The following is a 16,725-nucleotide window of genomic DNA, read 5'->3' on the forward strand; positions in this document are numbered from 1 at the left end:
TAAAACCATCTTTTTAAATCATTTTGGGATCTCACCGTTAACACAGACTTGGATTACGCCTGATAAACAACTGGGGGAAAAAAACAAACTAAAAATGCAGGGGTTTTTGTCCCGGACTACAAGTCCCCATCTGCTCCACTTGTTTAGGGGAATGCTTCGATACTGTTGTGCTGTGAAACCCAGAAATGTTTTGCGAACCAAAACGGGGTGAGCAGCTAATGATCGAATTTGTATTTTTGGGTGAACTGTTCCTTTAAGTCCTCTTTACTATTCCGCGCATGTAATGCAAGAAGGGGCGGCTATCTGTGTGGGTTGGAGATGCTGAGAATGAAGACCTGCCTGCATTCTGGCCTTCGACCTTCACCAAAACCAGTGAGTGCATTATTTAAAAACCTTTTTCTGCACAATAAAAGCAGAGAGAGCGTGCCCGCCCTGGGAAACACATCTGTATATGAAGTGGCTGCACCGATGAACTGTGGGTGTTTGTGAAGGTTTTAAAATATTCACCTGCAGTCAAATTACAATATTTTGGAGTGTCAAATGAGCTTGCTGTCAAAACATCTTCCCTTTTGTGTTCTCCGCTAATGTTTAACTTAAGTTAACGCTTTACACGTTGGACAGGGCAGAAACACGATCCCATCATGCTTTAGAGGCTGTATAATGTGTGCCCCCTCTGCCAGCCTGTCACCTTTCACTCGTTAAGTCACATTTCAAAGATTCCCCAGAGGTCACTGCTATTATAAGACCCCGACACCTCACACACCACACCACACTACCCACAGGAGCCCGTTATCTGGTTCACGTGGCACTTTCATTTAGGTGTTTTTTGCCCCCCCCCCCCTCGGAGCTGTTGATTCGGGCGTCCGCAGGTGGGGAAGTTCTCACCGCTGCAGCTGCGCAAATTGTTTATCTGCAGACGTTCCCTGTCCTGGGATTCTTTAACCAGCTGTTGCAGTTTAAACTCCATGGGGGTGATACAAGTGTGCGCAGGGAGGGTTCACAGCAGGCCGCTCAGGTGTGGCAGTGCCTTCTGTTTAACACAGGACGCCAGGGGAAATCATATGGGTCTTTTTCAAACTTACCTCCCATTTGCACACTTGGAAAAAACGTGAACAAACTAACGCTGTGCAAACTGAGTAGATTAGTTGACTTTTTAGCCAGTGAGGACGTTTATACGTGACAAGCTTATAATGCGGCAGTGTTGTAAAACTGTCCTACATAAATACGTGTTATCAGTAAATGTGGTTTTGAATGCTGAAATGCCATCAGTCAGGATTTGAACCAGTGATCTCGCGGTCCATTGTGCAAACATGAGCTCTATGCTCTAACCTGTTGGCCACTGAGCCGGCCAGCAATATGTATGTTTATGTCAGTCTGTGTGTATAAAAGCTGAATAAAAGTCATAATGTGTGAAGGCCGTCTGAGCCCTGTAGTGTCTGTCAAACTGGTCAGTGTCGTGTGACATTTATAAAGGAGACGTTCACACTAATGAGCTGATCATCTTGTAGGAAGTTGCCAAGTTTAACTGCAGAACATGCCTTGTGCTCAGCAATAAAATGCTTTATGTGGCTCATTATGCTTCCACGAGTGCTGCTGTGTCATATTTTTACACATCAGCTGGCTGCTGACCTGGTGATGTCTCTTTAAATGGCATGGAGTGGCTTCCCCTGAGGAATGCGTGTTCGGGATAATGAAACTGTTTTGCATTTTTGTCTCTTGCTGTCCGGGCGAGGGCACCCCTGACCCCCCCTCTCTTTAAATCAGGGGTCACACCCGCTGAGCGACACACGAGCTGCGGAACAGGACACAAACAATAATTCACACGCCCTAATACTCCCAAAACTACACTTTATTCTGGATTTTCCTTCATGTAGAAATACTTTGTACACATTTACATTTTTTCGTTTGAGAGAAACTAGCGCGAGTCTTCACGCAAACTATGAACACTCTAGCGTATATCAAAGCTGTCTAACTGAGGCTATCAGAGGGCTTTAGCGTTTACTAGATATGTTTCAGCTAGAACACACAGAGGGAGGAAGGTCAGCCGTTTCAATATTTATAAAGTGAAAAATGAGGCCATAAATACATTAACAAACAAGCTTGTCCTTGTGATATGCTACAGAAAGAAGAAAAAAGAAAGAAATTAGGAGATAAGTCAACCCCTTTAAAATGTTCAGTCACTGCACATTCAGGTCTGTGCTGAGAATCTACCATCCTGTTTTCTCTAACAATAGAGATCCAGGTCAACGCGCAGTGGAAACGTCCAGCAGCGGCGGCTCGGGCCTCGTCCAGAAAGCTCTCTGTGCTTCAGCACTGCCGCCTCGCCCCCGATACCGGCGGGGCTGAGAGACCCACTGGCTGTAAGGGAGGAGCATGGAGGTGGAGGGGGGCCTATTCATACAGCCCCGGCCTAAATTAGGCCTTCACAACCTGTCTAAAAATAACAGAGAGAGCAAGACGGCAAGAGAAGGAGAGAGATCGGGTCTGTGCTCACATACACAGGGGGAGTGTGCAGAGTGAAGAAAAGTAGCACGCCTCCTGAATGAGAACTTGTGTGTGTGTGTGTGTGTGTGTGTGTGTGTATGATGTGTGTATACACATGTTTGTGTGTGTGTGTTTGTCCAGCGGTCATGGAGGCCGAAGAAAGGACTCAGTACATTGCGTCCTCGTATACATCCGTCCGCAGGCAAAAGAGAATTCCTCCGCCCAGCATGAAGATGGTGGCTCCCCAGCCGAGCCCGTAGCCCCAGTTGAACTCGTGGTAGGTCTGAAGAACCGTCCCGTCGATGAACTTGATCGGATAGAGGACCAGAGCGCAGGCCTGCAGGACCACTGGAACCAAAGCAGAGTCAAACATGGGAGTTTGTCATTGAATTCAATTAAAAGTTAAGCAGTCAGTTTGACAGAAAATAAATCTGGCACAACTTCTGATTATTTTTCATTATCGATTGTTCTGATGATTAACTGATTCATCTTTTAGTCTATAAATGGTCTACAACCCAAGGTCACAAATGGCAAAGAAAAACAGTCAATCCTCGCCTCCTTTGTGAAGCTCTGGTTTGAAATCTTTCTGTTTCAGATGAATCCTTTTTTTTATAAAAATCTATTCAGTGTAATACTTTTGGCTCACTTTGTCTTGCACCTTAACAGGGACAAAGTTTGTGTATTCATCAACCTTCGACTCAAAAACAAGTGACGTTAATGGCTTCGCTTGTGTAAAAAAAGAAAGCTCTGACGGCCAAACACGCTGCTGTAAAGGCAGAAATGAGACAGTGAATAGCAACTGAAGGCTTTTCAGAGTCTGCAAAGAGAGCTAAGAGCCACCGAAGGTTACCAGAGAACGGTTATATAAAGTAATTACATACTGCTGCTGCTTCAGATGGCGTCAAAATGAGCCTCTTTTTTTTTTTACATGCTGGGAATAACAATAAAAAGTGTTTTTAGGAGCATGTAGATAAAACAGGCTTAGGTAAGTGAGTGATCAGTCACTTCACTGCACTTCTAAATAAATGCACACACTAATCAGAGGTCCTTTATTATACAGCAAACACTGAGACGTTTGAGGAGTGAGTTCATTGATTTAGTACTCTTGATTAATGTGATGCTAATAAAACACATATCGTGTATCTGACAGAAGCAACAAGCGGATACAGTACATACAAGTACATCATAATAATTTAATCCATAGCTTTCAAGACAGGAATAAAAAGCTCCTTCCAGTGTAACAAGATGGGTTTCATCATTTCTATGTCTCATCCAGTCTCCATCTTTGTGAGACACACCTCCCTGTGGGTTTCCTGTCTTTTCACTCTTGACACTGACTGACTTAAACATCACATTTAAGGACCCCAGAGTGAAGCCGCACGGTTCCTTTATTCTTATGAAACGTGGAAGTATTTTTTAACAGTTCTCTTTCTTCTTTCAACCTTGACATCCCTGAAGGAATATTAACTTAATGCCTTTGATGCCTCCTCCATCATTGTGAATCACTTTTCCACCTTTAGTCACTCAGCTACCGGTGGTGAAATGTGTTGGCGTCATCGTGAGTGTTCGCCCATGTTTGCCATCAAAGGCACATTGTGGCACCGGTTCCTTTAAGCTAGGTGACTCTTGAGGAAAGCACTTTGTGTAAGTACGACCCCGCCTTTCCTTCCTACAGGACGGAGCAGCGGGCGTGCAGGAGGTACCACGGCAGCCCAGGAATGTGGCGGTGTTGATGGAGCCCAGACTGAGCTCGCGGGCCCGCTGAGGTCATATTTCCGGACAGAAAATAAATACCACACAGCCACGGTCCTGCCAAGGGGCATTTTACAGTCCGGCCCCTCCGCTGCTGCTGCTGCCGCTGCCGCCGTGCTGAAGACTGTTCGCCTGTTAGGAGGACCTTATTCTCGCAAGGCTCTTAAAGCAATTACAAACAGGAAAGGATAATACTGCACTCCCACGCTTTGCAATAAATGGCTAGCAGTCAAAGGCGCAGACATGAAGTCGACTGCACACTGGTCCTTTGTGACAGATGTGAGACAAAAAAACCCTCACATTTCCCCTTCATTATTCCGCCCTGTTTGACAACATTATATTTTATTATTTATCTGCTTGTTACCGCTCACTTACACTCCTTGTGTTGACATTTATTTTTGGGTTCAATGGGTTGTTTTGCCCTGAAATATTGCCTGGTGTCCCTCCATATTTTCACCCTCTGTTGTCTTTTCAGGTACTGATCGATCAGGACGCAGTGAAATGATAACAATTTGTCAGATTATATGACTTGCAACCTGAAACACAGCCGTACGACGACTGATATTCCCACCCTTGCCGCGATGTCAGAGGAAAATGGCCACCGTGTGAATGACTATAGTTTGATGTTGTGGGCAATACAATGGTTTGCTTTCTTGGTGAGAGTTAGGTTAGAAGATTGGTACAACTCTTGTTGATTATATGAAGCCACAGCCATCAGATGGTTAGCTAAGCTTAGCGAAAAAATCTGGAAACAAAGGCTGGGCTCTGTCCAAAAGGACCTCTCAAGCTAACATAAACATGTTATATACTGTTTGTTTAATTTTTAACAAATATCTTACTGTGGAAATGTGAAGAAGTGGTTTTACAGGGAGCTATGTGCCCGACAGCAGTTTATTTTTTTCCTGTTGAGCAGAACTAGGCTAGCTTTTTAAGCCTGTTCCACTTTTTCATGCTAAGCTAAGCTAACAGGCTGCCAGCTGTGGCTTCGTATTCAAAAACAACTCTGACCAAGGAAGCCGATATGTGTACAGAGCTGTCAAACCATTGTCAAACTGTTCCCCTGAGTTTAGATTACAGGCACGATGTACAATGTCAAGTAGGAGGAATGTTATTTGTGAAACACAACAGTGTGTCTGTTTTTTATATAACTGGAACTGGGCACGAGGTAAGTAGCAGTAAGTGGTTCGTGTTTCATCACTCGTGTTTTTAAAGTAAAGTAAGCGCAGGCTCTGAGTCAGTTATCACAATACATCCTGACTTCTACCCTTTGGCTTTAATTATAGGTTTCATAGATAGATCCACCCTCATCGGTGTCGAAATGCGGATCTTTCTCGCTAAGCATGCAGGAGGAGTGCAGTCCAAGTATGAGGCAGCGCTGTGTGAGGAATCCGCGGTGGCTTTTTCTTTCCCCACAGTGACTTCACTTCTGCAAATTCTGTGGCTGCTTTTTCTTGGCCCATGAGCCGGGCAGCTCCCCAGACGCCACACCGCAGAAAATATGAGCTCAACCAGAAGCCTCTTTTCAGCTGCTTCTTTCCCTCTGCGCCCCTTCCATTTAATGTCAGCACTGGAACAAAAAACACCCTGTCTATATGGAAATTGTTGTGGTTGTGGCGGAGCCTGTGTGTGCCGTCTTTCTCTTTCCAAACGTGCGTGAGCGTGATGTGTCGGAGCGCCGGGTAAAATACTCACACGGGGCAGAAAAGTGCGAATGATTTCAGGCGTTCTGGGGTTGGAAAGTAACAGAAAAGGGAGGAGACGGGCGTACCTGCGGTGAAGAGGAACACAGCCACGGTGCGGTAGTGCCTTCTCTGCGTCCCCCGGCAGAGGGAAATCAGGGCCACCAAAAAGGCCACAAGGGTTGATGTAGCGCCGGTCACCAGCAGCACCAGGGTGGCGATCTGCCAGTCTGCAGGACGACACACACACACACACACACACACACACACACACACACACACACACACACAGGTTAGAGCGGAGCATCCCGACAAAAGCACGATTCACAGGACAGCGCGGTTGAATTGAACCGCTGTGTTGACAAACACAAAGCAAGAGCTAATCCCACAGAGTGAAGGGAGCGAAGCAGAACGGACTCAGGCCTGCACCAGAGAGCCAGAGTCTTTACATAACATGCATGTTCAGAGGGTTAAAATGCAAAGAAATGCAATTTTCTTTCATCTCATTAACAGCTGATATCTTTTAGAATTAGATCTTTGAAATATTGTCAGTGATTTCACTCCTGCATTTGTTCTCCTCACAATCCACAAACACTACCGATGCAACTCCACCGTCTCTTTCTTTATTTACTCAATCAGGTGTTTGTGTCACGGTTTGGGGTTTTTGGTTTGTCATTTCCTGTTTTATTTTGTAGCCAATATCCTCATGTGCCATGTGTCACTTTCCACGTCCTGCCTGTGTCGGTTTTCCTGCCCTTTATCCTGCTTACTTGTTTTTTTAGTCAACCGTTCCTTTGTATCAAAGCCCGTGTTTTCTCCTCGCTCTCGGTTGGTTTCGTCTGCGTTTCGCACCTGTTTCCTGGTCCCGTGTTCTCCTCGTGCCTTCCTCGTTTCTTGAGTTTTTTGCACATGTGGACTACTGTTTTGTTGCTGGAGTTTTGATTAACTGCCTTTTGCTTTTATGGACTTTCCTCTGCCTGCGTTTTGCTGTTTGCTCTGACTTTCATATAAGCCCATAAATAAAACTCTTGTGTTTGGGTTTTTCAGTAAACACTGACAATTTGGTCTATAAAATGTCAGTAAAATGGTGAAAAACCACAGTCAGTGTCTCTCGAAGCCCAAGATGACGTCCTCAGATGTCTTGGTTTGGTCCACAAGCCAAAGACATTCAGTCTATGCTCATAGAGGAGTTAGGAAGCCAGAAAATATTAACATTTAAGAAGCTGGAATCGGAGAAGTCAGACAGATTTTTGTTTAAAAATCACTCAAACCAATAATCAGCGATCAAAATAAATGGTGATTAATTTGGATTTGATTGTTGAAGCTCTGCTTTCTACCACAGTTGAATGTAATTACAATGAATATCATTTGTAGCACACCGTCCACTGCTCGTCTATTCACTGCCATTCTCTTCACACCTGTTCTCCATTGTCTATTTTTTCTTTAGGTTTTCACATGAGAATTGAGAATCTAATCATTCTCACTGCTCATTAATCATTACCGGGGTGTTTCTGCACACTAAACATCACGTGTACGTCAGCGTGCACGACACTGGTACGCCTTCTCGGAGCTTTTGGTCGATGAGCTCTTTCCATGTGGGTTCGGCCGCAGCACATTTATTTTGTTTATATCAAACATACTCCAGCGGCTCCCGTTGGAAAAGTAAAAAAGGCTCACGACTTCCTTTGCGTCAGAGGACCCTTCCTTGGAAAGACCTACACAGTACCAGGTTGTTACAAACAGCATGTTTTTTTGTTTTTTTTAGCGTCCCTGCACTGAGCTTAAAGCTTTGATTCAGAAAATGTATTTAAAAACAAAAAAAAATCACATTTTTCCGTTCCTGCCTGCTTTGATGTCTCACTCGTCAGAAGAAAAGCCTCGACTCGAAAAAAGGAGAATTTGCATTTGAAGATGCCAACGAGCTCAGCAAACAATCTCTGCTGGGTGTGCCTCTCTCTCTCTCTCTCTGTCCCTCTGAGCTCCTGTTTCATTTGTCTTCAGGATGGTGAAATGAAACTTTTTCCTCAAAGACACATCTGCACTCGATTTGATTCAGCCCTCGAACATCTTTTGTCCATTATGTGGTTGTAATTTTGGTTTTGACTGAAAAAGAAAAAAAGCCTTCCCTTCAAAGGATATTAAACAGTCTGCTCACACCGCAAGTGTATTTTTCTATCGCTCACCGAGACGATAAGTCAATCATTTTCTCATCTGCATTATTTCGGTCTCTCGCTATTTATTCTGCGTCACCCGGGTTACGCCGCTACGAAGGTGGAATGAAACTCAAGAGCCTTGGGATCAGGTATGAGGGTATGTGTGTAGTCAGTCTGCTTTGCCTTGTGGTGAACTGCCCCTTTAACCTCAACACACCCCATCCACTGTTGCTTTAATGAGCTCAGCAGACACTCAAAGCGAGAAGCCCGCCTCCTATTCACCCCAACACATTCCACAATATCAGCGGTCAGTCACCCCCCGAGCATAGCTGTGTGTTCCCTCTACATAGCTGTGAATGTTTGTGTTGCCATCATGGTGCACCAAAAGTCGTATTTCACATACTCTCTGCAACCGAGACAACGCAAGTTCATTAAATCGTGTGGTTTTCCTTTGAGGATTTTTTTTTTATTGCTTATCTCAACAATCAGCGAGTGTAAAGTTTAACAGAGACGAAGCTCCAGTTAATAACAAGCCGACCTCGCTGCTGCACCAGCCGCCAGCCGAATGCTGGTAAATCTGGTGCGTTTAATGCGGATTTCCTCCCCCTTCCTGGTGAGTCAAAGAAAGGGGTGGGGGGGGGGGGGGGGGGGGGGGGGAGAGGTTGGGGGCATGAAAACACTCCTGTCATGTGCCTTCTGCTACGTGACAAAAGGCAACCACGGTGGGCTCAGAGCCTGGTGAGGTGGATGATGGGGAAGATGTTCAAAGTGTCTCTTCAGGCCCACTCAAAGCCTTCTGGTGGGTGGAGTCAGTTAACTGTCCGTGCACCAGAGGGATTATATTTATGTTTCTACGGCGAGCCAGTTGTTTCTCTTATTTCTAATCCTCTACACGACCTTATCATGAAATGAGACCGAATACTGTCTCAGATTTTGGGAGGTTGTTATGTTGTAATATGACGATATAACTGTTTTTTTTTTTTATGTGCAACACGTAGGAATTGCCCGCCTCTTAGGATTCATACTCTGGAAGCATTTTACCATAGTAATCGCTAACTGCAGCTGTTTTAGCTAGATAGCTCAGTTAGCCGTGCAGCTAGTGGTTCTACCAGACAGGATGGGCTGGGCTTAGCTGGTTACCGTGGCAACTCCGGCATTTATCTCGGTGACACAAAAAAAATAGATGTCTTTCACGCAACGCCAAAACTTTTATCTGTTTATCTTTACATTTGAAATTGGGGGGGAAATTCTTACATATTGCACCTTTAAAAGCTGCTTTACAGTGATGTGATGTCATTTTCTGAACTCACCGGATTTGTTTACAACAATTGTTTTTACCAACTGATTACTTGATAATATCCCATTCTGATAATAATTGGTGAAAGTAAAGAGTATTGTTGTGATATTTGATTTATTCGTATCACGACGTAGCCTAATAATGATCCGATATTCCTTTAAAGGTGCACTTTGTAGTTTCGGGGACGACATTTTTATCAGAAGAGAAAGAGATTTTTTTTTTTTTAATGTCTAAACAAACTAAATGAACACATGACTTTCATGACTGAATAAACAAACTGAACTTTGTTTAACTTTGTTTACATGTGGCGGACCCTGCCACCTTTCTAGCTTCAAACAGTCTTCTGGGGACCTTATTTTTCCCTGAGAGCAGCTTGTTTATTCAGTCAAGGAAAAAATAAGATTTTCCTCATTAATACAGTAAAATCCCGAGTTTGAATTTCTTCCCAAAAGTGCACGGTGCCCCTTTAAGTCCATATCGCCCTGCTAAACATGAAAACTGACACTGAATTGCCGAAGACATATTGTTAAAGGCCTCACTGTCAACATGTGACTCATGAGACCTTTGTTGACTGATCGACCATTCATAATATCAACTGAAAACAAAATGTTTCCACGCTTGCTCACGGAAGAATCAGTGCAGACCTGGCTGTGTTTGTCACAGTGACACCTACCACGTCACTGCTCTGGTATGAACAGGGGAAATTTATCAGCAGCACAAGAAGTCCCGAATGCCTCAGCTGCTGGACACAGACCAACAACTAAAACAAACTCAGGCTGGGTGATGATGTCCAGAGCTGCCAGACAAAATACCCCTCTTTGTTTTGCTCGAACACGGGATGTGCAGCTTTGCGGAGCCCTAAAAACAGATCCTGAGACAGCCACTAATGACATGCTGTTGTAAAACCATCTTCACAACTTACAGAGTGGCTTCACATGGCAGAAATACCCAATTACACGTGCATTACGCATTGAAGCCCATGTTACAGTATGTGTTTGGCAACATTGTAAAAGAAGGTATAACCAGCATGAGATTACAGATTTTTGAACCACGCAGCACTGTTTTTCAACAATAACAAGCTGAATTCCACGGTTGCTGTTTTCCCTCTCTCCTGCAAAATACCAGCATCTTCTCCTCCAGAGAGAAAAGTTACAAACACCAAAGCGCGCTGCGTAAAAATAAACCAAGAAAAGGTGCGAGGGACAAACAGGCTCCTACCAGATGTGAGGGTGGAGAAGCAGCTCCACGGAGCCGCCTCCTCCTCCGTCGGGTGCCGTGCCTCGGACTGGGAGCAGGATTCCCACAGAGACAGGGAGAAATGGTCGGCGGTGACCCAGGCTGGACTGAGCAGAGCCACCACGTCCAGACAGAGCGCCAGGAAGACGCAGAGCAGCGCGATGAGCTTGAAGGGTCGGAACACGTACACCTCGTTGACAGACATCTTCTCCGAACAGGAAGCACCGCCGGCCGCACGTCAGTCAGTCAGTTGGACTCGTGAGCTGGAGGTCCGCGCGCGTCTTCTCCCACCATAGCCGTTCACTCACTGCTTTGTGCCCGCTGGAGCGTGCTCAGCTGGAAAAGTTTAACAGGGGACTTCCGGTTACAGCGGATTTTCAAAATAATTGCTTGTTTATTTAGTTTAGAGAGATTTCTTTTTTTTTCTTCTCTTTTTTCTTTTTTTCTAACTATCCTTGTCTATTATACTTATTTTAAGCACCAGTGTTTTTAAAAGTTTCTCAATTTCATTCTCTATTTTAGAAGCGCATTTAATTTAAGCCCCCGCTTCTGTAACCTGACCCAAGTAAAAATACGGACAATCATTCTTTTTTGGGGGGGTTTTGTTTGCACTTTTTGCACATTATTTAAACTGTACATTTGATCTTATATATATATATATATATATATATATATATATATATATATATATATATATATATATATATATATATATATGTGTATGTATATATATGTATGTATATATATATATATATATATATATATATATATATATATATATATATATATATATATATTATATATATGTATGTATATATATGTATGTATATATATATATATTATATTATATATATATATATATATATATATATATATATTATATATATATATATATATGTATGTATATATATTAGTATCTGTATATATATATATATATATATATATATATATATATATATATATATATATATAGTTCTTATTGCTTGTATAATATATGTTGTTTGTATATCTGGAGTGTGTAACAAAAAATTATTTCCCCCTGGGATTATTAAAGTATTACTGATTCTGATTCTGATTCTGAATTCGATATTATTCTAGTGTTATTATTGCTGTCATAATCTAATATTCTTCACTGATTATATATAAGCCTATGATAATGTATGTTTGTGTGTTTCGATGTAGCTAATAAATAAAACCAGTGAAGATAATAATAATTACAGAACCACTGTTTGTTGATACATTTTTCCTTTTTTTTCCTAATTAATATTTATTCAAGTTGCACATTTTTTTCTATTGTTATTTTTCTCTTTGTAGTATTGATTATAGTCTGTTGTCTGTTTTTGTTTGTGAAAGGTTCGTCAAGATTAATGCCCTGTCTACTGCAAACCAAATAGCTATCTCCAAATAAAGTTACCTGAACCAAAACATTCATAATGTTTCAAATTATTATCAACGATTTTGTCTTCATATGGCATCCTATGGCAAATTAAATAGAAAATACCAAATAATAAAATGAAAGAAAAACAACCCTAAACCCATTATGCAAATCAAGAATTCTTCCAGTTCAATTTAAAAAAAAGTTATATTTGTTGACTGTGATTGCAGTCAATAGAAGGAAAATCATCTGGGGAAGAACTCCAATTCACGCAATTTCAATTCATATAATTTCACATAATAATCACATGTTAATGGAATTACACCCATGTGAAGAAAAGCATTCTTGCTCACCCAGTCTTTGATTTGCTGTGCTTTTATTTTGAAAGGCCACATTAGGGAAACCAGACTTGTTTACGCTCTCTGGAGGCAGAAGCATCTCTTCACAGGGTCAGCAAGTTACTGTCAGTCGAAGGAAAAGTGGTTTAAATTCAACAAAGTGTCTCACACACATACAGAGGACCAGATCATCAGATCCAGAGAGGAAAGACACCAGTAAACAACGAAATGCTCACCCAAAACATCCCTGCTGTACCTGAAGTTATCAGCACTGTATGTGTACCTTCAGAGGGAGGGAGTGAAGGTGATACATGCAACCACAATGTCCTATTCTTATAATAAGACTAAACAAATAATGCAAAGAAACATTCCCATTATCACTGTTGAGACAATAATGCAGTCTGGGATTAAAGGGCAAGTAGCCTACAAACTATTAATAACTCACTGTTGGTGGTATTGATGTAAATAAATGAGCTCCATCTTTATAGATCATGTGGCCGGAGAACAATTCATACCACATTGTGTCAATAAAAAACCCTGGACTGTCCCTTTAATGTCATAGTTTAGAAGCATAAGGATGGAGTAAATGTTTTAATGCAGGTAGGTTTAAAGGTCCAGCAGGTGGCAGTCGTGTGACATTAAGGATGCTTAAACCCACAGGACAGCAGCACTATATCTGCTATGACTGCTTCCTACCACTGACACACTGTGGCTTGTGTAATTATTAGCAGGAGATGACATTTTATGAGCAGCAGCCGCAACAGGAGAAGCATTCAAATGGACGGATTGGCCACAAAAGACCAGAAAAATCCAGCACTAGCTGAAAATCTTAATGGCATAGCAACAATAGGTCTGTCTATTAGCTTCTTAGTCTCCTCTCTTAATCCTGTTTTGGCTTCCTCACACAGTCAGTGTGTAGGCCGAGCTCACTGATATTTTTACCTCCTTTTGGGAAATAATCTTTGATGCTCGCTCGAACATTATATTGAGTTTAATATCTCCCACGAACAGACACGGAATTTAAAGAAAAAAAAACAGAGTAAATCCCCCAAAATGAAATGGCTGAGTGTAAAGTTAGGCTAGATTTGGACTACAATGCAGTATAATCTCCATTCAGCTCATGTTTGTGAAATATTTCCATCCTCCGGTGGAACAAAATAAGAGCAGGTAATGAACTCTAGTAGAGGCATTTGCTCTGTGAATGTCTGATTCTGCTATATGTTAAGGAAATTGTTCGACTCGTAGAACTTGAAAACACCATCTCTTCTCAGACATGCTTGTCCGGTTTTGATTTATTGACCATCTGTTATGCCTACGCCTCATTACAACAGCATGGTGATGAGTGGCAACAAGTTCACTGTGTGTGATCTGACATTTTTAAAGATGTCTTCCTTCTCACATATAGAACATTTGGTAACACTTAAACATGTGTGCATAACGCTGACATGACAACTGTCATAAACATGCAGGGGTCTTTCTGACTGTTTATGAGTGTGGTCATTAAGTGTCATTCAGGGTGTTACTGTTAAAACAGTTTGAGATGTCGGTAACACTTTTTCCACTAAGCCCATGTCTATGATGAATTATAACACATTCCGAACATACTTAGAAATCACCTGTAGTGCTGTATCATTTTAAGCACTCAGAATGCTTTATGACAATAATTATTCATTATAAAGCATTCAAGTGTCAATACTTACTACATTTATTTTGTATTGCACAAGTTAAGCACATACAAGGACAGTTACTTTATAGTGTGTTTATCTTTATTCAAATAGTTTTTATTATATTTTCTATCCAAATTGTTGTTTTATTCTTCCAGTATCTCTGTATTATTGTCTCTATTTTTTTAGACTTACTCTCGTGCTACTACCTATTACCCTGTATTGCTCTGTTACCTACAAATTTCTCCCAAGGGCGGCCAATAAAGGAACATCTTATCTTATCTTATGATTGCTGGTCAGTCACTATTTTCGCAGGGATCAGTTTCAAAATCTTCAATGTTGCAACACTTTATAATTACAATTACAATGCATCATAATGTGATTATGAGTTGTGGTGATTTAAGTGAAGTAATGATATCCCTCTGCTCTAGGCAGATGTAATAAATTACAAGCTGGTTATACGTCACTGTAAGTCGTCATTAACTAAAGTTGAAAAGAGATTTAATCAATACGAAACGTTCACACAAAACACTGTTATTTTTTTATTTTATCAGGCGCTAACATACATTATACGACCTTTCCTGACACATCTAATATTTTCTTAATCATCAGATTTGATCTCATCTTATGTTTGTGCAAATAAAATAAAAATAACAAAAAAAAAACAACTTAAAATGAAATGTAACCAAAACTGTATAGAGCATAAATAAAAGCTCAATATGCAAGATTTATATTAGATTTCTGTGGCATATTTGATTTTTTACCTATGAGTTTCATAGTTCTCTACTCTGAGTTTGGCCTGTCCTGTAAAATGTTTATTTTCAATCAAATTCCGGTTAATGGAGTTTTTCCAACATGCTACAAATAGAAAATACATTGTTATTGCTGGCATCAAATCCCTCCATTTCTGTGCACAATGGGAGTTGATCGAACATTTGTGTTGTATTATAGCAATCGGAGGCAAAGGTAGTGTGCATGGGAGCACAATGGGAGCTGTTAAGTACAAGCAAATATTCTGAGCACAGAATTTGCTCTCGAAATAAAGTTGTCCAGCATAAAGAACAAACAGAAGGCATCTGAGTACTCTGAATTGCACCTCTGCTGCCTTCTTGCCCAGTTTGGTTTAATTCTACCCCTATCATTTGGTGCCTAGATTAGGGGTTTTCAAAGTATTTGACATAATGAGAGTTTCAGACTAATGCCACCCTTCTCAGTCCTAATGGTGCTGCCAAGCTGCCAGCAGGGCATCTGAGTAGGGGGGAGACTAGTATTAGGCGTATCCATGGACAGAGCATTGCTCATTTCCTTTAAATGCCCCTCCTCCCCGACAGAACAGCCAGAGCGCTCTGTCATCCTCCTCCAAAAGCCCCTCATTAGAAAATCTGCCGAGCAGACAAAGCTACTTGAGACGGCACAATGGTGACTCCCCACATGGTGGTTTGAAAGAGCATAAAGGAAATCCAGGTCATGTTTTTACTTTTTTGGCTCTCTGTCCCTGATTTTGACTTATCCACCGAGCCGCCCACCTACAAATCTTCTGTTCGGCTTCATCCACCATTTTAAATACTCAGGTGATATTATTCAGACTCCCACATGCCAACACAGGGGCTCACATGGCTGGTTGAAACATTTCCTCTCTGATAAAGACAGAGAAATAACAAAGAATTGAAGAGAATGAGAAGAAAAAATAAATAAACACACATGATGATGACTCACATCTATGATTCAGCATAATTCACGACGGCGATGATGAAGGTTATATTGTGTCTGAGGAAGAAAAAGCTTCTTCACTAACCACTCATCACATGACGTCATCCTCTGTTGCTCACTGTGGTCCTCCTGGAGGGGCTGCAGCTGATTAGGCTCACAGTAAGCCTCTCAAGGTTTTTCCGGCTATGAGTAAGCTTCCATGGTAACTGATGAGGCCTTGTTTAATGATGCTGTCATTTTCTGGAGAGGTCCTGTCCTGCTCATCTCCCTCAATACCGTAACAATAACAACGTCACACCACCAGGAGTCATGCTGTGGTCAGACTGTTATAGCAGACAAACCCGCTTTAAAACATTTTCCACAGATTGATTATGTCGACCCGAGCTACTCTCGCCTCATTCATTCATTGATTCTGTCAGGGTGTTTTGGAATTTCGTTATCAATATTTTCTGTATTTTATTTAAAGCAACTGTACCTTTCAGGTCACCCATTAAAAAAATAAATAAATCTAGTGTTAGCTATCTTGAGCATGTCCCAAAGACAATGCTGACACACTGTGTTGCACATCTAATGATTTAAGTGTTTACCTTCTTAGCTTACCATGTTAGCATGCTTAAGTATAGCCAAGACTGATACGAGTTACAATTCTGACCTGTTGATGTTAAAGTCACTGGAAACCTCATTAAGTACATTTACTCAAGTATTATTATAGTTTACGATGGTACGAGGTATATTAAGTAATCCCAGGCCTAGCTATATAAAGTAGCATGCCAAGTTAAATGTAGCCCCACTCTTTAGTCTTTCATGGTGAATTTCATGATCATAAGTACATTCTTGTGACTTTACTTTTTATTCAAAGAAACCAATTGCTGCACTTTTCAGGCTAATGCCAGCTGAAAGCTAACATCAGCATCTCCCACAAACAATGCTTACATGGTGATAATAGGCTCGTCTTATACTTACAGCAATGGAAAGTCACTGAGATTAAATTAATTATTATTATAGCTTATAATAAGAGGCTAAAAGGTTCATTTATT

The 16,725-nt window shown here is 41.5% G+C and overlaps 1 protein-coding gene across 1 annotated transcript; it reads right to left on the reverse strand.

Moving 5' to 3' along the window:
• Positions 1-1,828: 1,828 nt before the first annotated feature.
• LOC115594796 (transmembrane protein 47-like) lies at positions 1,829-10,936 on the reverse strand. Its single transcript, XM_030439046.1, has 3 exons — positions 10,584-10,936; positions 6,005-6,145; positions 1,829-2,832 (listed from the first exon to the last, which is right to left on the reverse strand). The coding sequence occupies exons 1-3, from the start codon at positions 10,804-10,806 to the stop codon at positions 2,651-2,653; spliced, it is 546 nt and encodes a 181-aa protein (XP_030294906.1). The 5' UTR covers positions 10,807-10,936; the 3' UTR covers positions 1,829-2,650.
• Positions 10,937-16,725: the final 5,789 nt, after the last annotated feature.

The sequence above is a fragment of the Sparus aurata genome, chromosome 13, assembly GCF_900880675.1.
Source record: "Sparus aurata chromosome 13, fSpaAur1.1, whole genome shotgun sequence".
In the NCBI taxonomy this organism is placed as follows: Eukaryota; Metazoa; Chordata; class Actinopteri; order Spariformes; family Sparidae; genus Sparus; species Sparus aurata.

Coding starts and splice junctions, on each gene's coding strand:
- LOC115594796 (XM_030439046.1), bottom strand. CDS start 10,806: ATGTCTGTCAACGAGGTGTACGTGTTCCGACCCTTCAAGCTCATCGCG. Junction 6,146..10,583: donor CTTCTCCACCCTCACATCTG/GTAGGAGCCTGT, acceptor GTCGTCCTGCAG/ACTGGCAGATCGCCACCCTG. Junction 2,833..6,004: donor TGTGTTCCTCTTCACCGCAG/GTACGCCCGTCT, acceptor CTTTGGTTCCAG/TGGTCCTGCAGGCCTGCGCT.